Source organism: Cyprinodon tularosa, unplaced genomic scaffold (genome assembly GCF_016077235.1).
Source record: "Cyprinodon tularosa strain WSP-4 unplaced genomic scaffold, ASM1607723v1 ctg374, whole genome shotgun sequence".
NCBI lineage: Eukaryota > Metazoa > Chordata > Actinopteri > Cyprinodontiformes > Cyprinodontidae > Cyprinodon > Cyprinodon tularosa.
The window spans coordinates 647,855-675,299 of record NW_024039090.1 but is presented as its reverse complement, the minus strand read 5'-3'; the positions used below and the strand labels follow the sequence as shown (position 1 = coordinate 675,299).

The window sequence follows — 27,445 nt, the reverse complement described above, 5'->3', positions numbered from 1 at the left end:
CCTAAACGGAGTAATTTGCTACCTAGACAAAAAAAAAATAAAACAGAGAAAAGGAGTCAGAACCCTGAAAACAGAACCGCTCCACATTTAGCCTCCAGCTCGGCCGTCTGCATCGATGCTTCAGGCATTTCTCTCTGATGGAGGAACGTACTCCAGACCGAGATGAGCAAATATCTCCTCTTCTGATGAAGCTCTCAGATACTTTCCCTGCAAACAGAGATGCGTTAAAACATCATCACTGTATGTTCTTTATTTCATTTAACAAAGAGGAAAACTTCAGGTGTTAAAAGTGGACTATGTGGTCTATTGTGCTTTTGGAAACTAGAGCAGAAGGTTTGTATTTTATTGCTCCTCCCACCTGTTTGTTGTCGTACAGGGCGTGGCTGCTCAGAGACATGCCCCTCTCATGCCCCGCCCACCGCCGCAGCTCCCTCTCAAACAGCTGTAGATGAAGCGACATTTGTCGAATCGGTTAGAAGATACGATCAAGAAAAGAATCCATCTAAAAATTCCTACGTTTGATTTGCAAATTGAAACAAAAACAAGAAAAAAAAATTCCTACATTTTGGTTGATAAAATATTATAGCAACAAGCAGTTCATATTGTATTTCTCAGAGCCATACTAAATCAAATATATTAAGATAACATGTAGAGGGTAAGCATTAATTTGTTACATTTCATTTTTTGGCTCTCATCTTTAGACTGAAAAAAATCTAAATCCTTTTTCTTAAAATAACTAAATTTGTTCTTAAAAGAGACATTTTGCCAATAGAACAAGACAATTTGTATTTAAAATAAGAAAACACAATTGCTTTATTTAATTCTAAGTGCATATTATCTACAGGGATTAAAAAATTCTGACCCTGAACTTTTTATATATATATTAGGGATGGAACGGTTTTTGAAAACCGTCCGAATCGTTCGGTTCGACTGTCTCAGTTCGGTTCGCGTGTGTTTCGTTCGGTTCATCAGATGGCAAAGGTGCATCTATATCTAGTGTGAATGAGAGGTCGTGTTCGGCAAGGAAAGCACAAACCCTTATTTTTAACTTGCATGCACGATCAGTTATTGACGCTGGTACATCAGCTGTTGCCATAGCTCCCTGCAAATGTGTAGTGTGCGCGGCTGCACCAACAGCAGCATGAAGACCAGGGTCTAACTCATGTTTGCGTAGCAGCTTTTTGCAGCTGGATGCGTAAATAAGCTTCCTGGAAGCACAGCGTGCCAGAGTTCATGACCTGCATTGTTCCCACTCCATGCAATTCCATTCTTTCTATCGTCCTTCTCTCCAAACACAGTTTCAGTTATTTATTTTTTGACTTTTCACACGTCTGTCCGTTGAATGGAGCCGTAAACGGTGCAAGTTGGCTTTCCATGTAGAACTTCAGCTCTGTACCACAATCTATCTGGTGACTTGAGCAAGAAACAAGCGGAGGAGGAACACGCTTTCCTAAGACCCGCCCCCTTCTTCATCTGACTGGCTACCAGTAGTACTGTTAGTTTCAGAGCGCTCCTTTGCTACCATTGGCTGACAAATGCAAGAGGGATTTTGAATGTGTTTTTAAATTTTATTACCTGTCAATTTATTTTCGAGTGATATTTTTTACTCATGGGCAATCACTACGAGCCGGAATACTTTATTCTCTGTATCTGATTATATTTTTTTAAGAGTAAAGATACTCACTCCATTGGCAAACTATCTCATTAATCACTCAAATTAAGGATAAATACACTTAATGTAAGAAATATTTACTTATTTCTAGATCGTTTTTTCCAGTGTACGAATGCTATTTAATGGACTGAGATGAATGAAGGAATGATTGGCGGATTGGACGGACCTCAGCAGTCGACGATGATGCTAACCTTGGATCCGGTCCAGCCCAGGAGAGCGAAGGCGAACTGACTGATGGGGGAGACCACCAGGTCGACTCTCACAGCCCTCCACCGTCTCCCTGGGGCTCCATCCTTCTCCGACGGACCGCTGTCCTCGCCTGCTTCCTGCAGGTCGGCGTTTCCTCCGGTGGGCAGCTTGAAGATGGACAGACATCTCTCAAAGCGGTCGATGTTCGAGGCGGGGCGACCCGGACCATCCTCAGACTCCAGATAGGAATTTCTGGTAGTTTTCTGGTACAAAAGCAAACCCTGTTTATGAAAAAAAAGAGAAGATTAGGACGAAGTTTGGAAATCTGCAAAGATTCAGGAGAAATATGTTTTTTTATTCAATCAGGAAGCAGAGAAGCTTCTATCTGTGTGAGATAAACATTTTATTCTGGAGGAAACATTTAGAAGGCGATTTATTATAATGGACTTTTTATAAACTTTACTCAAAAGACAATATAAAGGGAATTCTGCTATTTCTTTCTAAACACATTATGAATCCCATAAATATATCGCTCTCTTCATGTAAAACGTCTCCCAAACATTTAGAACTGAATAGCGGCGATAAAATTATTTTTTGGTCGTAAAGTTTCTGTTCCAGTGTTTTGTAGTTATGTGTGAAAATGCTGCCAGATGTCGTCATGGCTTCGACATAAAGCCGCCCCGCTGCTCCAGCACTGAAAGGCAAGAATGTTTTTTATTTTATTATAAATTTTTCACTAAAAAAGCGAAAGTTAAGCTGGACTGAAAACTCTAACAATGATTAGAGACATTATATACCTTTTAACAGAAAAACATTTTCAAAATGGCCTTTTTATTTGACTCTTTATGTCTAAGATATGGTTTGATGAGCAGATGGACACCTCAGTAGCTCAGACTGGTGCTGAAACTATTAATCAGATTAATCGATTTTTGAAATAATCATCAACTCATTTAGTAATCCATAAATCCTTAACTGGAGTATAGTCCAGTCTTTAACTGACAGAGCATCCAACTTAGAGCAGTCATTTTGCATTTAAGTTAAAAAAACAAAAATGTTTTTGTCTCTCAATATGTTTATCCTACGGAAGCATATTGCCTTCACCAAAAAAAAAAAAAAATCTGAGAGCTTAACTCGTAATTATGAGATTTTATCTCGTAATTAGGAGATCTTATTTCCTAATTACAAGATCTTAATTTGGGTTTAGAGTGATTTTAGAAAAAAAATGCAAATAAAAAGTTAGCTATCTCTATAGTTGTGCTGCTATAGCCTTAGACTGCTGGAGGACATAGGGACTTCTATTTCATCATTCTATCTCTATTATCCCATTCTGCAGTATTTGTTAGTTAAATCTCTAACGTTCTGCTCTCTCTGCTTTTTCTCATAGTAGCTTCATCTTGTCTGTTCCTGTTTGGCTGTGACTCCATCCTGGAGGGAAATGTCTTTGTTTATAGATCATAGAGTTGGGCCTGTTTTTCAGTGTTTAGTCCTGTTTCTCTCCTAGACCTAGCTATCGGCTCAGCTTTTACTGTGACTGCGCACTTGGTCTTCACTTTGACATGAAAACATGCTCATAGTTCATCCGGCTAGCTGATTCTTTCCCAAACAGAGCCACCAAGGGAACTAGTGTACCGTTACCTTTTTAAAATAGAAAGTATTAATAGATCAGTGCTTCTATGTTTCTTTTTCTATGTCTGCTTCTGTCTCTTTGAACCCCAGTCGGCCTCAGCAGATGGCCGCTCACACTGAGCCTGGTTCTGCTGGAGGTTTCTTCCTGTTAAAAGGGAGTTTTTCCTCTCCACTGTTGCTACAAGCATGCTTAGTGTGAGGGATTGAATTTGAGTCAATGAGTCGATGCAATCAACTGGTTTTCCTTAGATAAATATAATTTGAACTGATCTGACTCTATGATCGGATTGAATTGTTTTTAGAAAGTCTGTTGACATGACATTTGTAAAGTGGTGCTATGGGAGTAAATTGGATTAAATTGAAGTGGATGACGAATACGTTCAATCAAAATGATCCAACATTTTAATGGAAACTGTTACTATGAAAAGCATACCCGTGACTCCAACCAGCAGACCAGTTTGGGCATCAGTCCCACCACACAGCCCTCCTCAGGGTGAGTAATCAGGAAGTCAACATCATGACCCGTTAGCTTCCCTCTGGACAATAAGAACCACGGTCAGCAGCTACCACTGATTTACCACTGCATGGTTCTGTCTCATGAAAGAACTGAATGATCTCCAACCTTCTGAATCCTCCAGTGAGAACAGTCTGAGCTCCCGGTAACACAGACGCCACGGCTCTTTCCACGATCTCCCTGATGGCATCAGCCTCTGCCTTGCTCACTGGCTGGTTGATGTCGTCGTAGTGCTGCAAACCTGCAACGCCACAAAATACAACGCTGGGAAAAAGTATGCGCCCCGTCCAGTGATGGGACTAACGGCGTTGAAAGTAACGGCGTTACTAACGCCGCGCAGGCGCGCAGGCGACCGGAAACGCGCAGGCTCGCTAAAGGCGCGCAACAGTCGCCCTGTGCTCGCGCCACAGGAGAACTATGGAGAGCGTGAACGATCAAATGAACCTGACAACAGCCAGAAATGATAGCCTATATGGAGAAAGGGAGAAATCTGGATGGATGGATGGATGGATGGATGGATGGATGGATGGATGGATGGATGGATGGATGGATGGATGGATGGATGGATGGATACTCTGCCTTCTCAACCTACTGTTTTTTATTTTAAACATTATTTGATGGCCTTTGTGGCAGGGATGGAGATCCATATTTTATGTCACACACAGAGTATACATCTAGATAGATGGATAGATAGATAGATAGATAGATAGATAGATAGATAGATAGATAGATAGATAGATAGATAGATAGATAGATAGATAGATAGATAGATAGATAGATAGATAGATAGATAGATAGATAGATAGATAGATAGATAGATAGATAGATAGATAGATAGATAGATAGATAGATAGATAGATAGATAGATAGATAGATGTTGCAGTATCTATAACAACCCAAACACACAGGATTTCAGAATTAGACATCCCCAATTATTAATTTCATATACTCACCGGATCTGAATGTCCTGTTATAAAACTTCACATGGCGTTCCCCCCTGATGTCATTTACGTTGAGTTGCAATAAATGCTAAACTCTCTGCAGGTACTTTGTCGTCCGCTCTATTCAGCTGGCTTTGGAAACACACGGCGAGAAGGTGGGGGCTGGGTGGTGAGGTTTACGGGGGCGAGAAACTCAAAAGTAACGCAATAGTTACTTTTACTAGTAACTAGTTACTTTTATTGTGGAGTAACTCAGTTAGTAACTCAGTTACATTTTGGGAGAAGTAACTAGTAACTATAACTAATTACTTTTTCAAAGTAACGTGCCCAACACTGGCCCCGTCACAAACTAGGCTTCCATGTCACATTTCAATGTTTTAGCATCCAACGCGGATAACCCGAGTAAACCAGCATGATTTAGTAGAAACAACACCTGCTTGCTGCGAGCGGTTGAGCGTTTGCCCAGAGTCTCGTAGCTGCTGAAGGTTGGTTATCCCCTCTCGTATCCATCGGTCAGCTGTTTTTGTCCCAACTCCAAAGATACCCGTCAACACCTGAAACACGATAAACACTTTACTTCAACACTATAAAGCTGCAGCTTGACTGAGATCTAGTTTGATCGAATGATTTTATCATTTGAGGTCATGGTTTTAAGGTTTATTAAATCCTTTAATTTCAAGACATTCTACTGAACTTATACACACATGGACATAATTGTTGGTTCCCTTCGTTTGATAAAAACAAAACAAAACTCAATGGTCACGGAAATATGACATAAGTATTTTTTTTAAATTAAAATGAACAAATGAAAGTCAGACATTTCTTTTTTAAACAGGATTTAAAAGAATGATTTAAAAATATAGACTCATGAAAAAGGCCTGGACTTAATGATGGTACCTAATTTTTTGCAGGCGAAATTTTTGCAGATGAATTTTTTGCAGGCAAATTTTTGCAGATGAATTTTTTGCAGGCGAAATTTTTGCAGATGAATTTTTTGCATGCAAATTTTTGCAGATGAATTTTTTGCATGCAAATTTTTGCAGCTGAATTTTTTGCAGGCGAAATTTTTGCATATACATTTTTTGCAGGCAGTTTTTTTGCAGCTGAATTTTTTGCAGATGAAGTTTTTGCAGGCCAAACTTTTTGCAGTGGAAATTTTTTGCAGGCGATATTTGCATCTGAATTTTATGCAGGCGAAATTTTTGCATATTAATTTTTTGCAGGCAAATTTATTGCAGATGAATTTTATGCATATTAATTTTTTGCAGGCCACATTTTTGCGTATTAATTTTTTGCAGGCGAAATTTTTGCAGCTGATTTTTTTGCAATACAATTTTTACCAGATATAAATTCAGTGTAAGGAATGCAATATATAAAAAAATTTATTTTTTAAAATTCGGTGTCCAAAAAAAGGCGGATTGCAATGGGACTGTTCTTCTTGCATACAATCACTGCAGTCAATCGATTCCTTTAACTGTCACCTAGACTTCTGCCCCTCTCAGCAGGTGTTTTGTTTCCGCTCCTCATCAGCGAACTGCTCCAGTTGTCTCAGGTTTGAAGGCTGCCTTTTCAGACGGCCTTTTTCAGCTCCTTCCAAAGATGCTCAGTAGGATTTAGATCAGGGCACCTAGAGGCCACCTAAGAATAGTGCAGTATTTTCCTCTTGTTCTACGTTCAGTCTGCAAGCAGCAGAAGCAGCAAAAACATGCGTGCTGCTTCATTTTTGATGCTTGTACAAGTTTATTTCTGATGCACGGCTGAAGCTACAAGCATGCTTAGTGTGAGGGATTGTATTAGAGTCAATGAGTCGATGCAATCAGCTGCTCTTCCTTAGATTGACAACTTTGAATCAATCTGACTGGATGATCTGGTGCACTGTAAAGTGCCTTAAGATGACTTGTGTTGTGAATTGGCGCTATAGAAATAAACTGATATGAATTGCTTGTTTCTGTGTGTTTCAGGTCATTATCCTGATGAAGACCCTTTAGCTGGACCGAGGCCACGCTTTTTTTCCTGCTTTATTTGGTTTTATAATTTCCTCTGCATTTTAGCTTGATGTGTGTGATTGGCTACTCTTTAAAATCTCCATTCGAAAAGGATTAGATGGGATTTTGACGTCAGTTTTCATCAAATCAATACAACTTTGATCGGTTATCCGTTAGCAAAACAGACCAACTTTAAGCCTCATTAAAAGGTTCATAGGAACCCTCTGCATGTATGGGCACTGCAAACTATTTAAATCTCAATAAGTCATTTTTTTCCTTAAAATAAGCGAAATTGTTCTTGAAATAAGACGGTAATTGAGACAGTTTGCCAGTGGAAAAGGACAATTTAGATTTAAAATAAGAAAAAACAATTATATTGTCTTATTTTAAGTGTATATTATCTAATTATCTTATTTTAAGAGTAAAAATCCTGATTGCATTGGCCAGTCATCTCATTTACCTGCTCAAATCAGCGTAAATACACTTAATTTGAGACATTTTAACTTATTTTTAGATCGTTTTTGCAGGGGGGGGGGGGGGGGGGGGGGGGGGGGTTACAGGATTATCGATTTCAGAGACTTTTTTTTACAGAAAGATTTAATTATTTTTCCGCTGCATTGGTTCTGAAATAAAATCTAAAATGCTGACCTTTAATTCTTTAAACCGCTCTGACGCCTTAGTGGATTCGACTTCACTTGATGCTCCAGTCTTCAAAATGTCCTGAAAAACCAGGAAAAAAATGGGCGGTGCTTTTATAGGGGGAGTCTGACCAGAGTTAGAAGTAAAGAAAAAAAAAACAGAAATAGTTCCACTGACTTTAATGACTTTGAGCGAGTGGTCCCCCAGGCAGGGCAGGCCTGTGAGCTGCGACATGTTGCTAACTGCAGAGGGAAGCGCCTTCAGCACAGCGGCGGCCCTGCGGAACGCCACGCCTCGGCCGTCCTCGCCGCTCAGCTCTGCCTTCTCAGCCAGGAGGGACAGAGCGTCCTGAGACAGAGAGCGCTCCGATGTGACATGGAGGTTAAACATCACACCGCTGCTGTGAACTGGAAGGAGACGCTTACTGTCAGAACAGGGTTATGGTTTCCCAGGGTGGTCCTCCTCTGACAGGCGTAGCTGGGGACGGAGAAGGGAGCGACATCCGCAGCGTTCACCGCTACGTCCTGAAAGACACACAGCCAACAGTCTTTATGAATGTCTAGAATGGAACAATTAGGTGACAGTTTAAAAAAATATAAACTATTTTGTTTAATTGGCTTTAAACCTGGTTTGAATGGAGACTAAGCCCATTTTGATCCATATTTATTTCTGATTCTGTTCATGGTGGAGAATCCTGCTTCACAGCAGCAGGTTGAGCCAAACATCCTCTAAATGTGCAGGGTCATCTTTGAGCACCATTTCACTTTTCTTTCACCAATTCACCACAGTTCTTCCAGCAGTCCGCACTTTCTCTGCTCTCTTTTTCTCATCATCTTCTCCTTCTTTCCCATCGCCCGGCTTGCCACAGGTTTGCCTGCTGTGTCTAAAAGTAGCAGCAGCAGCAACCCAGACTGACAGCAGCTCATTGGATCATTTAGATCACATGTAGCCTGGTGCCGGATGCTACGGAGGGCTTTACCGTATTAACAGGAGAAGCAGCGCAAGTGAAATTAGAAATTGTCGTCTGACAACATGCGGTAATTTATAAATGTTTTAAGAGAAAATTATTTGAGAAAATAAAAATTATATATATATATATAAATTCCATAAAATATATGAAAAATACATTTAAAGTACCTTGTTTGAATTAGAGAAATTGAAATGGGACAAATACAATTGAAATAAATAGCATTTTTTGAAATGCATTTTTTTATTCCAGTTTAAGAAACATTTTAGTCTTCTTTGCTCGCCACAAAAATGGGACAAACTTCACTCCTTAAAAAAAAAAAATCTAAAAATTTAAAATAGAGATTTGTTCTTAAAAATAAAATTTAAACTGTTTTTTGTTTTTTTTTTCTTACAAAACATGTTCTTTTTATTTGCAACAATGAAGGAACAAAATGTACTCCATATTAGCCCACCTGTATTTTATGTCTGTGGTGAATCTCCACTGGGAAGCCATGGCGCATGCTCTCTGTATACCAGCTGACGTCCAGCAGGTGGAGCTCTCCCTGCCTGCGCTGCTGGGCCTCCAGCCACATCCTGACTTCCTCTCCGGAATTGTTCTCACAGATAACATGTGTCACATTTTCACTGAGGAGACAGACAGTTTGTTTTTAGGATTCCTTTTCTTTTTTTATGCTGAAACCACATTATTTAAATTCTATGTAAAAAAACAAACTGAAACCTGCTTTTTGTTTGGAATTCAAGTTTTTATTGAACCTTTGAAAGTCGCTGGACACTGAAAACTATGTGGAGGCACTAGTGATGCAGAGATGAAGCCTCATGAGGCATTGAACCCTTTGGCCACCTACTGGTGGAGTGCAAAACTACAGTTAGTAACTGAATCTGTGATTTTTTGCAATTGTTTTTCCCCCATTTAAGGTCCTTTAAAATTATTAGTCAGTTAATTAGTGTGTGTAATAAAATATTTTGTGTAAAATGTCTTAGAAGAGAATAATCATTTTAGGTACACGTTTTTTTCTGCCATTTTGGTGAAATAAGCTCAAGCAGACAGTGAAAGTGTTTGTGCAAACTGTGCAACGATGAGCAAAATGAAACAACGATGTTATTTTAAGGTTTAATTTTTATTTAAACATTATAGTTTTTCCACCGTTCTGGTTATAATTGGGTTGGAAGTTATGCATTGAAACAACCTTTCGCCTAAACCAGCCAATCTAATCTGGCAGTGTTTTTACACAAGCTCTATTTTTACTAGGGCAAATCAATACAAATTAGTCACATTAGCCAAAATACTATAAGTATAATCGCAACTTTCAAAAGTAATCAGGGTCTTAAACCATCAACCTCAGGAGTGAGAGTCAATGTCTAACAGCTGACGCCACAAACATAGTTAATGCACTAGTGACAGCAAAAGTACTTTGAAAAGTACTAAAGCTACATCTGTGTCCAGCGTCTGTCTCAGATTTTGATCATTACATTGTTTAATTTAACTAAAATAGTTTTAACCAACTAGATTGGTTGGAAAAACAACCAAATCTGTTCTTAGAATCTATCCAAACTCCATCCATCTGACAGCAGCTCTCCTCCAAACTCCAACATCTTGACTGAATCCTGAGGCTGTTTAAATGTCTGTTGAAGTTCTTTCTCTTTCTGATCCGCTACCCGAAGCGGTCACCAGGTATCACAGTAGCGAGGCTTCGAACGTCATCAATTTTGGCCCCGCCCCTCGATAAATCATGCCTCGACATGCGCTTCGGGGAAACACCCCCTCCACTACTCGACACACGCCTCGAAGCCTCGGCTCATCTCATAACATCACCACCTGCACATTTTGCCTTAAAGGAATAGTACACCCAAAACATGATTAGCCTTCATTTTCTACTCACCCCCATGCTGAACAACACTCTGGAGTACTTTTTTGATATCTCAAATGCATCTGGAGATCTGGGAGGCTTCTTGCTGTCTGCTGACATTCAAATAATGGAGGTCTATGGTGCCCGAGACAGAAAGTTCCATAAAAGTCCACAAAAAACGTGTCAATATTCCTCCATACTGCTCGTCCAATGTATTCCAAGTGTCCTGAGTGGGTAGCATCCAGTATTTACTCGAAACGAAGTCATTTAGAATGTTTTTAGAGCATAAACAGTAGTGTATAGGATTTCCTAAAAGCGTGTTCACGAGTCTACGGAAACCGCGGCAGACCAAACCAGATGAAAATGCGCATTCAGCGTCTGCTCTGCCAATAATGCAAGCGTAGAAGAAGAAATGTGCCGTTTACCTGCGCAAAGAAAGAAACAACGAAAGAAAAATGTCTGAGGACTTCGGTGTTGAGGAAGAGCATGAGTTCTTTGCCGAGCTGAATGCGCACTTTCGTCTGGTTTGGTCTGCCGCGGTTTCCGTAGACTCGTGAGTAGTGCATAGGATTTCCTAAAAGTGCGTGCTTTTAGGAAATCCTATGCACTACTGTTTATGCTCTAAAAACATTCTAAATGACTTCGTTTCGAGTAAATTCTGGATGCTACCCACTCAGGACACTAGGAATACATTGGACGAGCAGTATGGAGGAATATTGACACGTTTTTTGTGGACTTGTTGTCTATAATTCTCTTCTTGAAGACTTAAAATTGAAGCTAAGTTTTATAAAAATTAAAAGTTCTTAAAAAGCAGAAAAAGACTCAAACAATTTAAAATTTTTTTTTTTTTTTTGTTTCCCCAACTCAAAACCACAAAAAAGGCTTGGGTTTTTTTGGGGCCCCTTGATAAATATCCCCGACAGGGGTTTTTTTTCGGGGAAAATTTTTTTATTTTTTAAGTAAAAATTTTTTTTTTGTTTTGTTTTAAAATTTTTTTCCCCCAAAAATTTGTTTTTTTTTTTCTTTTTTTAAATAAAACAACAAACCCTAAATTTTTGTTCCCAATTTGGGGGGTCGGGGGGTTTTTTTTTGGTGTTTTAAGGGGGTCTATTTTTTTTTTTAAAAAGTTTTTTTAAAATTCAAAAAAATTTTTTTTTTTTTTTTGTTTTTTTGGGTTTTTGGGGTTTGGGTTTTTATTTTTTTTGGTTTTTTTTCCAAAACAAGTTTTTTTTTTTTTTTTTTTTTTTTTTTTTGGTTTTTTTGGTTTGTTTTGGGGTTTTTTGGGGCCCCCTTTTTTTTTTTTTTTTTTTTTTTTTTTTTTGAATTTTTTAAAAAAAAATTTTTTTTTTTTTAAAAAAAAACAAAAAAAGAAAAATTTTTTTTTTTCTTTTCTGAGTTTTTTTTTTAATCCCACTTTTTTTTTTTGGGTTTTCCCTTTCCCGTGCCTCTTTTTTTTTTTAGGGGGCTTTTTTTTTTTTTTTTAAATTTAAATTTTTTTTTTAAAATTTTTTTTGTTTTTTTTTTTCTTTAAAAACATTTAAAATTTTTCTTTTTTTTTAAAAATTTAAATTTTCCCCCATGGGTTGGGAAAAAAATTCCCAAAATTTTTGGGTTTTTTGCATTTTTTTTTTTATTGTTTTTTTTTTTTTTTTTTTTTTTAAATTTTTTTTTTTTTTTTACTTTTTTTTTTTTTAAAAAGAAAAAGTTTTTTTTTTAAAACTTTTTCTTTTTTTTTTTAAACCTTTTTTTTTTTATTTCCTTTTTTTTTTTTTCCGGGGTTTTTTTGAAACCAAACCACTTTTACGGGGAGGGTGATTTTTTACAATTTTTTAAAAGGGTAAAAAGTTTTTTTTTTTTTTTTTTTAAAAAATTTTTTTTTTTTTTTTTTTTAAAATTTTTTTTTTTTTTTTTTAAAAGGGGGGTTTTTTTTTGAAATTTTTTTTTTTTTAAACCCTTTACCAAAAACCCCTTCCCCCCCAAATCAAAAAACTTTCTTTTTTTCCAAAAAAAGGGTCAGCCCTTGTTTTAAAGCCATGTCAGTTTTCCTTACTGCTCCCCCCCGTCTAATCCCCCTTTTCTGGGCCATTACTGCCCCGGGTGTGCTTTAAAAATTAAAAAATCCTTTTTTATGGCCAGATTTTGCTGAGCTGGGCTCCCTTGAGAGGGTTCAATATTTAAATTTTTTATTGCGGGTGCTTTTTATCACAAAGGGGGCCCTTTAACCCGGGTTTGTCCTGTAGATTTTCACCCCCATTGGCGTGATACACACACCCCACCCTGCTTCTTCCTCCCCGGCTCAAAGGGCCCTCTTTAACAGTTTTTTGTAAAAACAATTTAAAACTTAAAAAAATTAATTTTTATTTTATCTTATGATTAGGGGCGGGATTAATACACAACATTCCCCCCTTTGATCCAAAAAGGATAAATTTTACGTGATTATGCAGGTGTAAACAAATCTAAAACACCTTAAATTGAAACTCACCCAGGGGAAAAAAAATTTATTTTATATATTGTGCACATTTAAAAAAAAACGTGAGATTATACACACACCATATAGTAGAAGTGAGTAATATAAGATGTGGTGGTGTCTGAGTAAATATTAAACTAATAAAATGCAGAAAACAGATTATATAAAAACAAAAAGAAAAAGCTTCATCTTCTAATGGTAAAAAGGCCCGCCCTTTAACAACCAAACTTTTAGGAGTACACCATTTTGGGACTCCCCTGCCGAAATTTGTATGTCAATAAAAGTAACAATATGTTTAACAAAGGTATGCATAATAAATCAAAAATTCGCTTTGGGCCCTTATATCCAGTTTTTGGGTTGAAGTTGATAAATTAATAAAAATTTAATACCCTCCAAAATTTGGGTCCTTTAAATTTTCTCCCCTCCTTTCCCGGGCCCCCCATGGGTAAGGGAGCCTTACGCTGCGGGATCACCCGGTCGCTGCATCCCCCCTGCCTTTGGGGTGATAATGGTCTGATGGGGCTTTCCGAAGTTGCCCCTGCTCTTGTAATTGAAAAAGGTCGGGTTTGGAACCCCGAAGTTGTGCCTCATTTCGGGATTGTCCGGGTCAGCTCCCGTTTCCCCCGGGCCTTTACTTTGCGTTTGTACATGGTGCGGCGTCCGTTAAAAAGGACCGCGTGGCTCGGGGTGCGCCAGCCCCTTCATGAATTGGGCATAAATGATGGGGTTTCATAGGGGTGATTTGGGCTTAAGGTCAGGGGTTGGTATCATAGGACTCCAGCGGAGGAGCCAAAAAACTTTTGAAACCCTTTAATGAGCTTGGGCCCAAGATCAAGTTTTAGGGTCATTGCTATAAACACGAACTTTCCGTACGCGGAAAGGGTGGTGGCGGATAATTATTGGTGGGGTGATGGTGGTCGTCGATCTGGAATTCTAAGGATGGCAGGGGTGCGGGTTTTGGGCCCAAAAAAATCGATACTGAGGTTCCCGGGTGGGATGAGAGATGGACAGTGGTTCCTAGTAGGTAATGGGGGTTTGGGTCATCAGGCTCCCTGCTGGGTGTCATCATCGGTTGATCCTCAGGCTCCCTTTGCGGGGTCCCAAATCAAGGTTTGTTTCCCAAACCCCGAAGGTGCACGGGCCTTGGGCCCCTCTGCAGGATCAAAGTAGGTCCCTGGGAGGAAGATAGGGGCACCCCTACCCTAGGAGGGGCCCTTTAACGACGCCAGTGAAAGCTCGAAAATTTTATTTGGGTTTTTTTTTAATATTCACCCTTTTAACTACCCCTCTGCCTGTTAAATTTAATCTATGTGGGGACTTGTATGGCAAATTTAGGCATCATTAAAGGGATATTTTTCTCTTATATCTTGGATTTTTCCAGATGCAAGTTGTATATTTTGGGTGAGTAAGTATATAAGTCATTGTTATGAAAAATATTTTTATATATACACGGGTTATTATTAAAGAAAGCAGTACCTGGTGAGGGTGGAAGGTGATCATGGTTATGTTTTAAAACTCTTGGCCCAATTGTATCTCTACAACGGGGAATGCCCCAGTTACATTTACAAACAAGTTTTGGGGGACCAGTCCCGGGAAACAAGGGGTATGAGGGAAAACACCAAAAATTCAATATAATCAGTTTTTAATTTCCCCCTGGGGAATCTTCCCTGCTGCCTAAAGATTTTTTCCCCTTCCAAGCTTGTGAAACCAACCCCCAGAATCCCTTCAGTGAGTGTTCCAAAATTTAATCTGAAGGGTGGTAATTTTTTTGCATTATAGAAAGGCTATACAATCATCTTTAGGGCGTTTTTTTGGTTTAAAACTTTTCCCGGGACGGAGTCTGAATCCATTGTTGGAACATTTGGGGTTTCCCAGTGTGCAGTCTTTATTTGTTTTGGATCTTTTTTTCTGCCTTTTTTTTTCCCAATTTTACCATTCTTCCCGCTTTCCCTACCGCCCTTACCTGCTTGTTAATGTTTTTTTGGCAAAATTTTTAATTTTGCATCTTACCTCAATGACCCCTTTCCCATCCTCACGGCAGCCCAATTGCTTTGGGGAAACTCCAAGCCAAGGGTTTCCCCCATTGAGTTCCCTAAAATTTCTTCAGGACATTACAAAATTCATACCCCTTTGTTTTGGCACATGATTAGTGTTTAAATTTTCTCCTTTCATTATTTTTGATTCCCTTTGGTTAGTGCTAGTGTTACCTTTGCTAGGGGACATGTTTGGGGTTTGGAGCATTAAATGTGTGTGTGCACTGTAGTATTTTTTTTTTCATAAGACCCCCCCTTGTTCCCCAAAAAGGGGTTTAAAACACAACAAGAAATTTAAAACCCAAATTCTGAAGAAGGGGGCTTACGGGAGACGCCCAAACGGGATGGGGGGGGGCCCGGGGACCAAAGTGGTTCGGCGGCCCCCCTTGCGTCGGAGGGGAAGGGAAAGGGGAAAGGGAGGGGTTGAGAGGGAAAGGTGCGGGAAAGGGGATTTTAAAGGGGACAGGACTCCACCAGCATCTGAGGGGCCAGAAAAAAAGAAGTTCGCCCAGTCCCTGAACGACGGATGGATGGGGTTGGGGGCCCCAAAAGAAGTTCGGTGGCGAAGGATCATCTCTTTGCCCCCAAAATCAAAAGGGGGAGGGGAAAAATTTAAAAAATGAACACTGTCTTCCTCAAAAGCCCCCTGACCTGGCGTTTTGGGGGGCTGCCAAGGGGCCGAATTTCTTTGGCGCCTGAAATTGAGGGGGGGGGGGAGGCATCAGGGAAATGACACCGGTGCAAAATTAAAGTTTGTGAGTAGTGGAGGGGTGCTGCGGAGGGAGATTGTTGTTTCCCCCGTAGCAGGGCCCCGGACCCCCGTCGACCCCGGAAATCAAGTGGTGGGTCGGGGGGGGCCCCGTTGCCTGGTGCGTGGTTTTTTTTAAACCCAAAAGGGGGTTACCTTCAACTTTCAGGGCAGGGGGATTTGGAAAGCACAATTTAAAAGGGGCCCTTTCCCCTTACGAGGCTCTTTCCCCCTGAGGGAAAAAAAGATTTTAAAAATAAAACACACTGTCACCCACTTGAAGCCCCTGAGCCCAAATGGAATGTGTGTCTCGTCTCGGCTGTGAGCTGCTTTCACCTGTTGAAAAAAATAACCCTGTGAATGGGTTTTAAAGGGGGCCCTGAGGTAGTCCCCCTTTTTCACGCTAAGCTGTGCTGGGAAATCTTGCCGGGCTGGGGTCCTAAACCCTGGGGGGAAGGGGGCATTGGGGGTCGACCTGTAAGAATTTCATGGGAGAAAGATGGGTCATGGGGTTTAGTTTGAGAACGCATTGCCATTAATGCAACGGGGCAAAGGGTCCCCCCAAGTCAAAAGGTTGTTGCTGTCAGCTATTATTTTACCCCAATTTCTTTTTTGGGTTTCCCTTTTTCCGTTCCAGGATCCCTGTGCCCTGGGGATGTACACAAAAACCAAATTTTTGGTTTTATCCCACAACATTTTAAAAACATTTGGGGATAAACCTGTAAAAACAAAATGGGGGTCCTTATAAGATGATATTTTTGTCAGGCATGCCAAACCCTGGGAAAAACTTCTTTACACAAAAACCGTGCTCCCTGTTTGTGGGTCATTATGAGCAGGGGGGACATGCTTTCTACCCATTTGGCAAAACCCCTACAAAAACCCCCAAAACATGTCCCTCTTTCCTGAACCGGTTATCATGTTTTTCGTAATCCTTCCCCGATGGCGGAAGGAAACCGTCTGGAAATGGGGTATGGCAAAGGGGTTGGGGTAAAAATTTTACGCACATTGTACTTAGGGAAATTTTGGGAAATTTAAGGCCAGTTCTCTGTCTACCCATAGGTGTCATATAGGTGACCCCCAAAAATGCCTGAAAACTTTTGAAAAATTGGGGCTCGTGAAAAATGATAGGGTCCATGCATTATTTTAATGGTGTCGGTAAAAAAGGGGGAACAAAGGTTTGTCCCAAAATGTCCTCGAAAAAACTACCCCACAACCCCATCGTGGGGGTGTTTTTCCCCGAGCCCCCCCCTTTTGTTCACTTAGGGTTTTTTGCTTCAGTTACGTTTTTTCGTATTTGAAGCCCCCTTAATAAAACCCCCAAAATTAGTAATGGGTTCCACTCACCCATAAAACCTTTTGGTCCCTGTATGTAAACCTGTGGCTTCTTTAGCTGCCTCATCTGCTAAGTTTTTTCCAATGGCAATAGGTTTTTTTTGCTTTTTGATGGGGCAGCAAATTTTACAATAGCTAACCCCGAGGAAGTTGCTTTGGTTTTTAAATTAACTCCACTACAGCTTGCCCATGTGTTACGGGGGTTGCTATCGGGTTCTAAAAAAACCCTGTTGTTTCCAGATGCTAGCGTTTATTTGGAAATACCCCATATCCATATGCTGTCAGTATAGATTGTCACTTTTTTACCAGTAGCCAATTTACAGCAGTTTGTTAATGCTTTTATCTCTGCCAATTGGGCAGAGCAAGGGTTGATCTAAAAATCTTTGGGATTGTCCCCCTGGGAAAAAAGGCCCCATGGGGGTTTGGGTTGGATATTCCATTTTCCGCTCTATTCCCTGTGTCCCCCTCTGACGATAAAACCCTTTCTATGAACGCGTAAAGATAGAGGGGGATTGGATGTTTTGTATAAGCCCTCCCTTACCTTCATAAGGTGTCCGTCTCCGGAGAAATCATGGGCTCCCCTTCTGTGGGAAATCCCTTTTTTTTTGGCTGGGTTAAGGGTTTAAAACGTTGAAATTTTTAAAATTTCGGGTTTCCTGAAACCCAAAATTTCATAACCGTTCAAAAGAGCTTGGGTTTTCCCAAAGGGGGGGTGGTGAGCATTTGCTTTCCCAATTGGGATGTGATGTGTACAGAAAAAACGGGTGGCCCTTTTAGGATAAAAAATGAGGCCTTTTTGTAGGCAAAAGGCCCTGCTACTCCCCAAAACCCCTGGTAGGGGGGAGGCAGCCTTCTTGGGAAAACCTTTCTAATTTTTTTCCTGTAATAAGAAATCGGCTTTTTAACCTTTTGGGGGTGTCTTGCAAAAATACTGAACATGCATCCCTTGTCGCTCACCCCACTTTAAAGATTGGAAATTTGGTTTAAATCTGGGATTGGCAAGAAAAAAGGAGCGGGGTTTGGGTTTTTGGGGGTTTCAGAAAAAGCTGGGGAAACCGCCCCCCCCCCTGCCTAAATTTTTGGTCCATTGTAATTGAGCCGTTGGTTTTCCTTGCCCTGGGCTTTAATAAATTGCTCTCAGGGGACCCTTTTTTGGGATGCTTTAATAAAAACCCCCACGGTCTGCTGAAACCCTCCATGCCGGGAAAAAGACAAAATTGGGGACCAACAGTCTGGGGTTTGGGGAAATTTTGGGTTATGGTTTCCCAGTTGGGGGGTGCAATACACCTCTTTTTCCCCACTAAGTTGCCTCCCGGATATCCCTGTTTGCTGGCAGAATTGCAATTTTTGTTTATTACTTTGTGTCCCCCTTTCTCCCCAAAGCAGTAAAACACTGAAAATGGGGGTCCCCTCTCACACTGTTTTTTTAAAAACAGAACAAATCAGAATATCATCAACATACATAAACATTTTTAGATGGTATGCCAAGGTGTTTTGGGTCATTTCCGGTAAAAGTTTTTAAAAAAATTGATGGGGGGGTGTACAAAACCACTGGGGTTTAAATCGCGAATATGTATATTTTTGGTTTTGGGTACGTAAAGGCAAATAAATACGGGGGGAATCTGGTTCCCCCGGGTTTTACACTAAAGAATGCTAAAAACACAGATCAATCCCCAGAAAAAACCATTTTTCCTTTGGAGGTAATTACTCAGTAGGTGGGGTTTGGGTGGGGGCCCTTTAATGGTTTTTCTTCTGTTTACAATGCTTTTAAACCCAAATCTTTGATCATGGGACTAATCTATAGTCTTTAAATGGGGGGGCTTTTTGAGGGGAAAAAAAATTGGGGGTTTGGGGTTTAAAAGGGGTTTAAACTTTTGGTTTTAAAGGAACTCCTGTGTTTCTAATCCTGTAATAAATTGGCTGTATTCCTTCTACTGCCCCTTTGTTTAAGTGGGTACTGTCTTTTGGGAAAGGGGAATTTAAACATTTGGTTTAATGGTGAATTTGATGGGGGCTGCCCCGATTTTACTAAAACCTACATTTTTGTCTTACTTTTAGACCTACCCGTTTGGGGGCTTGTTTTTTAAAAGGGATTCATGTTCTGCCCCCCCATGCCCTTTTTCTTTTTCCCCGGAACTTTTAAAGTGTTCTTTCAATTACTTCATCAGCTTGTGAATCGGGATTTTTGAAAAAAAAGTCCCAAAATTTTTTTCATGCTAAGGGAAATCCCAAAGCTGTTGCAATCCATTCGGTGACTTGCTTGGTTCTTGAAACCCTGGGTCCTAGAAATGTGGGTTTATATTTTGTTGCCCTTTAGTAATGTGAATGTGGTGGGTGAATTGGTAACCCGGAAACCTTCTGCTACATCTTTATCAGGAAATGGACAAAGCTGCAGTCCTTGTGGTTTAACCACTATGTCAGATAATGGATGGAGTTGTTTTGTTTTTAGTTTCATCCCCGCTTTTCTTTGTAGTTTTCAAGGGTTTTGCCCCTTTTCCCTAAACAAAGGTTTCAATGGAGTGGAAAAAAAAGGTTCTTTTTGATTTCTCGTTAAAATGAAACCCTTATCAAAGGGGTTTTCCATTTTTCCCCCCTCTAGTTGGAGGAAGGAGGTTTTGGGGATGTGAGTTTCAAACCAAAATTTTTGGTCTTCGGCTCATGGCTTGTTATTGGGGGGGCATTTGCAGGCCCAAATTTGGGCCCCTGTAGGCTTATTCTTGTCTGTTGCTTCAAAAATAAAATTCCCTTAGGGGTACATTTAATTTTTTATTTAGTGGCACCCGCACAAACTTACCCAGCAGATTTATGGGCGTATCTTCTGAGGGAAAGTTTTGGTGCATAAAACGTCTTTTTCACCCATGATCATGGGGAAATGGGTTTGTTTAGGGTATTATTTGGGTTTCCCAGAGAAACCCACTGTTTCAAATCTTTGAAGCTGGAGAGGCAGGCCCCAATTCCAAAAATTTTTTTATTACCCCGGGGTAGGGCCCCTTTCCCGTTTCAATCATAAAACGATGATTTGGGTGTTTATTTTATGAATCAATGGGGGGGTTTGTTTTGGGGGTTTTGGGGTTTAAAAAGGTAGGGAAGGCCCTTCCCTCGGTTTTTTCTGGGCAACCCCCTTTTGCCCATTTCGTGTTTTTTGTCCCGTTCCAAAAGGTGGCTGGTTTCCCAAAAAAAAGGGGGGGTTGGGGGCCCCTCCCGGGGGTTTGTGGGGCAGTCTCTTTGCTTTTGTAAACTTGTCCACATCCCCCGAAAAGCATTCTCACTCGCTGTTGTCCCCTGTTCCCGGCCCGGGTTGTGGCATCTGCTTTGGTTTTTTGGGCCCTTTAGGGGGCCCTTTTTTGGGGCCTTGTGGGCCCCCCCATCTTCCCCGCCAAAAGGGGGCCCCCTCGTCCCCTTCCGACAACGTTGCTTTTGGGGACCCCATCCTTGGTTTAGAAAGCCCCATGAATAGGAGGGATGGTTTTGGGGGGGGGTTTTTGCTGTGGAGGGGGCCCTCCAAAGGTGGCGCTGTGGATTTCTGCATCTGCTGTGTGGGTGGAGGAAAAAAAGGAGACACTTTTGGTTGTTGTAACCCCCTGCCTTTCCCTGTTGGTGCTCCCTCGGTTGGGGGTTGTGGCCACCACAGTCAGGGGCAGCTTTTTGCTTGGGTTTTTCTTTTTTCTTTCTTTGTTTGGACAATTCCCCCCAAACTGGGGCGGGTTAAACTTGGTGGCCGCTTTGCTTTGGTTCCCTCAAAGGGGCCCGTTTCCGGGCCCGATGCTTTTTTACATAGTGAATAACTTTCTCAGAGAAAAAGAGGCCAGTCCATCTTCATGAGCCCCACAATCCCTCCAGTTTGGTTTTTACTTCTTTGGGGGATGGCCTTTGAAGTAGGTTCTTTAAAAAGAGGGCCAGATGGTTTTCAGTTCCCTTCCCCCAATTTACTTCCAGTCTTGTTTTCCCTTTCTGTTGGAAACCCGTGCGAAACTGGGGGGGGCTTTCATCATCCTTTTGGCATTTTGTCTAGTTAGTTGGATTTTTCCAAGGGGGGGGTATTTGTTACTTTTAAGGTGCCCACCCCTTGGGTTTTTTTGGTTTAATGGTACTTGGGCTTTCTGGTTGGGGAGGTCATGAAACCCCGGGGAAACTGGGCTTGTCAAACACCTCTCTGGCTGCTGAAATGTCCTGCTGTTTTAATTTTGCAGCGCCTTGATGTCTCCCGCGGCCCGTTTTATGCCCCAGTGATTTTCTTCCAGCTTTTCTTTCCCTCTGTCAGCACCATTGCCAATGGGGGTCAGGGCCCTTTTTGCCAGGGTTATTTGTCCATAAATTTACCATGGCTTGTATTGTTTATGAGGTCCTTTAAAGGGCAGCAAGGGGGCCTTTTAGGGCCCCCCTTAAAAACTTGGGTTTCCCTCTTTTGCTGTGGGATTTTGGACCCGGTACCATTTGGCTGGGCCCCCTTTTTTAAAATTTTGTAGCCCCCCCCTCCCTCCCCTGTGAGGGGCCTTTTCCTTTTTTTTGTGCCTGGCTGCTTTTTCCTTGAACCCCTAAAGGAATGGGTTTGTAGTTGGCAGTTGTTTGGAAACCTCACGGGCTCCCATTTGGGCCATCCCCCCCCTCTTCCTCATTTCCCTGTTTTTCCCCCTCTTCCCCTTCCCGCCTCTTCGATCAGAGACAAAGTCCGTGGGCCCTTTGGGAGGGTTGGGGGAATCAGTTTTTTGCCTCTTTTTAAGTGCTCCCCTTCCATTTTTTTCAATTTTTCAAATTCTTCTTTCGTTTTTTTTCTTTTTTTTGTTTTTCTCTTTTTCTTTTTAAATTTTTTTTTTCGCTATTTTTTGCTTTCTCTTCCAAAATTTGCTCCCTTTAGTGTACAAATGTTTGTTAGTTTTCCAAACCCGGGGTTTGGGTTTTTATCTTTTGCCAAATGATTCGTTTTTCCAAAATATCTAAACTTCGGGTCTGTGTGGCCTTTGTTTTGTTGACTTGGTCCTAGGCTTGGGGCGGCAGGTGGGGGTCTTGGGGGTTTTGGGAAATGTCTGCGGGCTTTTCTGGGGGTAGGGAAAAGGCTTAAAAGGGAGATTTTCTCCCTTTTCTTTGGGGGGGTTTAAACCCCTCCGTCATTTAAACACCGCCTGTAATCATACTCCCCCCTGCTGTGTGCTTCTAAATTTTTTTCGGTTTTTTCTTCCCCTTTTTTTCTAAAACTAATTTAAATTGGGCCTGTAATCTTTCCTTCCTGCCTGACCCCTTTTCACAACCCGGGTAAATGACCTGCTGCGCAATTTTAAGGGGGTGGGGTTTAAGGGGGGTGGCTTATGAAACAAAGTAAACAGGGGGTGTTGGGGTTTCCTTTTGGTGTTCTATTTTTAAATATTTTCAGGATGTTCTCTGTTCGGGATGCCTCTGTTTTTTAGGGATAAAAGGAAACTTTTTTCCCAATTTTTTTTCTTTATTTTTCATTTTTTCTTCAAATTCAAACACAAGCTTGGGAAAGGGTTAAAGCTTTCCTTTTTTTTAGGCCCAAAAGATTTTTTTTTTTTTTGGTGTCCCTCCCTTTTGCCCATTTGGTCAGGGATTTTTTAATTTTTGCGGGTTTTTTGGGAAAGGGTTTTTGTCTTTTTACCAAAATTTGGCTGGCGGGCACCCCTCCCGACTGTTGTTTGCTCATATTTATTTCCCCTGGCTACTAAACCCGTCACTCAAACCCTCAGGTCCGTGTTATTTTTACCCGTCTTTGGAATCCTTTAGTTTAAATTTTTTATCTTAATGGGTTTTGCTTTTTCAATACAGATTGTGTTTATTTTTCTTTTTGTTTCTTTTTAGTTAAAATTTTCTTCCTTTAAATTTTTGTTTTTTTCAATTTTGAGATAAAATCTTTTAAAAAAAAAATTTGTAAAGTTATTTTGCACTTTCACTAATTTTTTATTTCTTTATATATTTTACTTTTTTAGACTATAGTTTGGGAATAATATTTTACCCTTTTTTTAAAACTTTATCTTATTAAAAAACCCTTACAATTTCTTTTCCCAAAACTTATTTAGGGTTTTTTTTAATTTAAATTTCCCTTTCATAAAATTTGTGTTTCTTTCAGGTTTTTCAATTTTGTTTTTTTTAAACCTTATTAATTTTTTAGGTTATTTCCTTTTAAATATATTCTGTACTTTTACTTCCTTTTTAATTTATTATTATATCTTTAAGCCTTTTTTCTATATTATAATCTTTATTTATTAATATCACCCACCCCCTTTTTCCCCTCGGTTACTCAACTTTTCCTCTACACACTAACCGAACACCAAAAACAAAAATGGGTTATTTTTTTATAAATTTTCAGTGCCTTTTTTTTTTCTACGTTTTTTCCCCGCTGCCCGGGGCCGCAACCCCGATAAATGGAAAAGCATAGACCGGGCCTCCGGATGTTTTGAGGGGAAATTTTCTTTCCCATTATGCTTAAAAAGGTTTAAAATTTTGGCCCATCCTTAGGGCCCGGGTATCGCTTAGGGCCCCTCAAAACCTTTTCTTTAAATGTTTCCCTACAGTGGCACAATACCTTTTCCTCACTATTCCCTACAGTGGCACAATACCTTTTCCTCACTGTTCCCTACAGTGGCACAATATTCTTTTCCTCACTGTTCCCTACAGTGGCACAATATTCTTTTCCTCACTGTTCCCTACAGTGGCACAATACCTTTTCCTCACTGTTCCCTACAGTGGCACATATTCCAATACCTTAAGACTACTTAAGCCTTCTCGTGGAGCACCCTGACTACCTTAGTCACTGATACCCTCACGTAACACGCGTACACTATTGGTTCCGGATTTATGGCTTCCACAGACTATGTATCAATCTGTCCCCTTACCAATCATCCGCTCAGAACAACCCGTGTTAAGCTTAACTTATTTACAAAATAATTCAAACACAGAACAGTTTAACACAAACATTAATAACACTTAAAACATGCATTCATATATACATATATACATACCTGGACCCTTCCTCAGCTTAATCTGCCTTTATATACTCTTATATAAATTCTTATCAAATTTGGAAATTACTTTATTAAATTTGGAAAACTAGGTTCTTTTAGGAGAGCTTTGTGACGTCTGACCCCCACAAGCAGTAGTCGGAGGCTGGTTCCCCACTAATTTAGAAAATTATAACGAATTGACTCGCCTTTAAATGGTGAATTATGGGCCCTTGGGGTTCTACGCTCTCCAGCTGGTGCCTGCAGATCGTCCGACGTCCCCTTTTTGCTTTCCTCCTGGCTGGCTCGCCAATTATGTCGTCTATAATTCTCTTCTTGACGACTTAAAAATGAAGCTAAGTTTTATAAAAATTCAAAGTTCTTAAAAAGCAGAAAAAGACTCAAACAAGGATCAAAAAATTTAGACAGAGGCCGCTGAGTCCAGGTCCAGTGAGTTTATTGCTGAACACAACACATTTACAATGAGCTGGTCAGCAGTGAGCCGAAGCTGACAAATGGTGAAACCAGCTCCCTTTTATACATTTCTTATCGGTGGAAAAACCCCCTTTAGAACATATTTCAGTCATTGGTAAAGGTCACATTGATATTTATCTGCAAAACACGGTGACATTCATAGACACATCTCATACTTGTGAGAGCACTCTCTCAGGCCATGAAAACATCTGGTGCATTCAAATCAGAAACTTATGACGGTTTAGTCAAAAACATGTCAGCCCTTGCTTCAAGCCATGTCAGTCTTCCATACTGCTCCCCCCTCGTCTAATCACCCTTTCTGAGACCATTACTGCGCCGTGTGCTTTGAAAATAACAACTCCTTTGTATGGCCAGATTTTTGCTGAGCTGGGCTACCTTGAGATGTCAAATATTTCATTTTTATTGCGGGTGCTTTCTTATCACTAAGGGGCCTTAACCCTGCGTTGTCCTGTAGATCTCACTCCCATTGGCGCCAGCTGCAGCAGATACACACACTCACTCTGCTTCTCTCCTCTCTGGCCTCGAATGGCTCTTATAACAGTATTTTGTGAAAACAACTTTAAACTTATAAAACATTAACTTTATTTTATCTTATGATTAGTGCAGATTAATACACAACAGACTTTTATGGACCTTTCTGCCTCAGGTACAATAGACCTCCATTATTTGAATGTCAGCAGACAGCAAGAAGCCTCCCAGATCTCCAGATGCATTTGAGATATCAAAAAAGTACTCCAGAGTGTTGTTCAGCATGGGGGTGAGTAGAAAATGAAGGCTAATCATGTTTTGGGTGTACTATTCCTTTAAACTTAGTCTGTAGTCTAGTGGGAAAAGGAATCATTATTTACCTTTATGTAATCTTTAAACCTGTCGCACATCTGCCTCATTGTTAATTAACCATCATGGCACTAACCCAAGCTTTCACGTATTGGCTCCATTTATTTTGGATATATTGGGTAGCTGAGGTTTATCCCTCAGTAAACAGAAAAATGGTGGAAAACTGCCAAATTCTTTTCTGCACAAATCATCATCCAGGACCTTCATCCTACAATGTAGCTTCTGAGTACTACCATCTATGTAATGTTATATAGCTTCAGTTTAACCCTCGCCTCTCTCACTTTTACCACAATCAGCCACAAAGTTTTTCCATCCGTCACTTTCCATCTCTCTCCTGAGGTCCTTCTGCCAGATATTCTATAGAAATGTAAAGCTTTTCATTTTCCAGTTGGACGTCTCATAGAGTCGATCACCATGTTTTCGGTCACATTGAGATAATAATCACTTTTCAAATTTTACAAAAATGATACAGTCCCACCAAATTAAATTCAGCAACAACCTGCTTCATTTTGGTCTGAAAGTAAAGCGATGTTTGGTTTTTAAGTTGTTGGTTTTTTTTGCAAGAAAAAAAAAAAAAAAAGAGTGCTGCATGATATTTTTACAATTTGGTAAAGGGCAATTTAAAAAAGAATGATATTTGTTAAGCAATCTGAAATAAAGGCTATAAAAAAATTGATAAATAAAAATATGTAGAAATAATATTTTATAAATAAAATAGGGGAAAAATTATGACGGAGTATTAGGGCTAGGCTAGAGATTTTTTTTTTCTTCTATTTCGAGAATAAATTTGTACCTTTACGAGAATAAAGTCCTAAAATTCTGAGAATAAAGTTTTAACATTGCGAAAATAAAGTCGTAAGATTACGTAAATGAAGTCGTAATATTACAAGAATAAAGTCTCAACGAGAATAGCCATAAAATTGCCAGAATAAAGTCACAACATTACAACAATAAAGTCGTAAAATTCAGAGAATAAAGTGTTAACATTCGAGAATAAAGTTGTAAAATTACAAGAATAAAGGCGCAACGAGAATAGTCATAAAATTGTGAGAATAAAGTCTTACTATTAAGAGAATAACGTCCTAAAAGTTCGACAAGAGCTACTTTCTTCCTCGTAATTCTCAAAATATTACAACTTTATTCTTGTAATTTCACGAATTTATTCTCATAATATTACAACTTTATTCTCGAAACAAAATATAAATAAATAAATCTTGTAAAAAAGGAGCTAAAATATAAGAAAAGATAAAACTTAGTTTTTTTATTCAGACTATTACCAAAGTTTCATTCTGGATTGCATCTTTTTTCAAATGTGAATTTATGTTTTTTTTCTTTTTCTTGCAACAATAATGGAACACAATTCACTCCACAGACAATGCAAAACATGCTGACAGGGTCTTCTAGCTGAGAACCAGATATATTCCAGTTAACATTGAAATTAATCAAACATAAGATGTGTGAGCAGTAGAGATATTTGTCTTTTACCTGAACAGGTCGTCCACCTGAAATCCTTTCCTCCGTCCGAGCTGAGAGAGAAAAGCTCTCCGACTGGCTCCCATTTTCCTCTCCAACAAGAATAAAACCAGCTGAGGGAACTTGGTTGGCTCTGTTCCTCCACAGACATTTGTCTCAGTGTTCAAAGAACCCGCGTGAACCATTTTCCTCCGCTTCAAAGGCACCATTTCCCTTTGGCAGACCTAAACCTCGCGCTTACTAAAGTTAAACTTCATACATAACAATCGTGTAAAAAATCTAAATCAAGTGTGTGTTTGTCTTTAAATAATTGTTTGTAACATATATTTTCTTAATATGTTTTTTATATGTATAAAAAGACATTTGAATCGTTGGATGTTAAAAGGCAACTGTTTCATCAGCGCATCTCTCCTGTAAGTGAAAAACTAACCGCAGAACTTCCGTATACACCGCGGCAGGCGGAAACAGCTGTGCTGCACCACTGGTGGGTTATCAAAATAGTTCCGACTGGAAACAGCAGTGTCATGGTCATTTTTTATTTTATTTTTTTTATTAGAAAGAAATAAGTACAATTTCTAATGAAGAATCGGCAGGGGTTTAAACAAAAATAGTAATACTAAATAAAAATAACTGAATAAACGTAAAAATAGTAAAAGTGATTAAGTAAAGCTACACATAGAAGCATATAAAGGGATTACATAAATATTATGAAAAGGACAATGTAGAAA

General features: G+C 39.8%; 1 protein-coding gene across 1 annotated transcript; it reads right to left on the bottom strand.

The window, feature by feature from the left end:
* On the bottom strand, positions 1 to 27,140 carry polm (polymerase (DNA directed), mu). Its single transcript, XM_038296673.1, has 11 exons — positions 26,730 to 27,140; positions 8,988 to 9,159; positions 7,992 to 8,090; positions 7,744 to 7,914; positions 7,576 to 7,647; positions 5,376 to 5,496; positions 4,110 to 4,242; positions 3,921 to 4,023; positions 1,864 to 2,142; positions 359 to 442; positions 1 to 207 (listed from the first exon to the last, which is right to left on the bottom strand). Exons 1-11 carry the CDS (start codon positions 26,924 to 26,926, stop codon positions 121 to 123), a joined length of 1,518 nt encoding a protein of 505 aa, XP_038152601.1. The 5' UTR covers positions 26,927 to 27,140; the 3' UTR covers positions 1 to 120.
* Positions 27,141 to 27,445: the final 305 nt, after the last annotated feature.

Coding starts and splice junctions, on each gene's coding strand:
- polm (XM_038296673.1), bottom strand. CDS start 26,926: ATGGTGCCTTTGAAGCGGAGGAAAATGGTTCACGCGGGTTCTTTGAAC. Junction 9,160..26,729: donor CAGGTGGACGACCTGTTCAG/GTAAAAGACAAA, acceptor CTGTCTCCTCAG/TGAAAATGTGACACATGTTA. Junction 2,143..3,920: donor TCTGCTGGTTGGAGTCACGG/GTATGCTTTTCA, acceptor TTTCATAAACAG/GGTTTGCTTTTGTACCAGAA.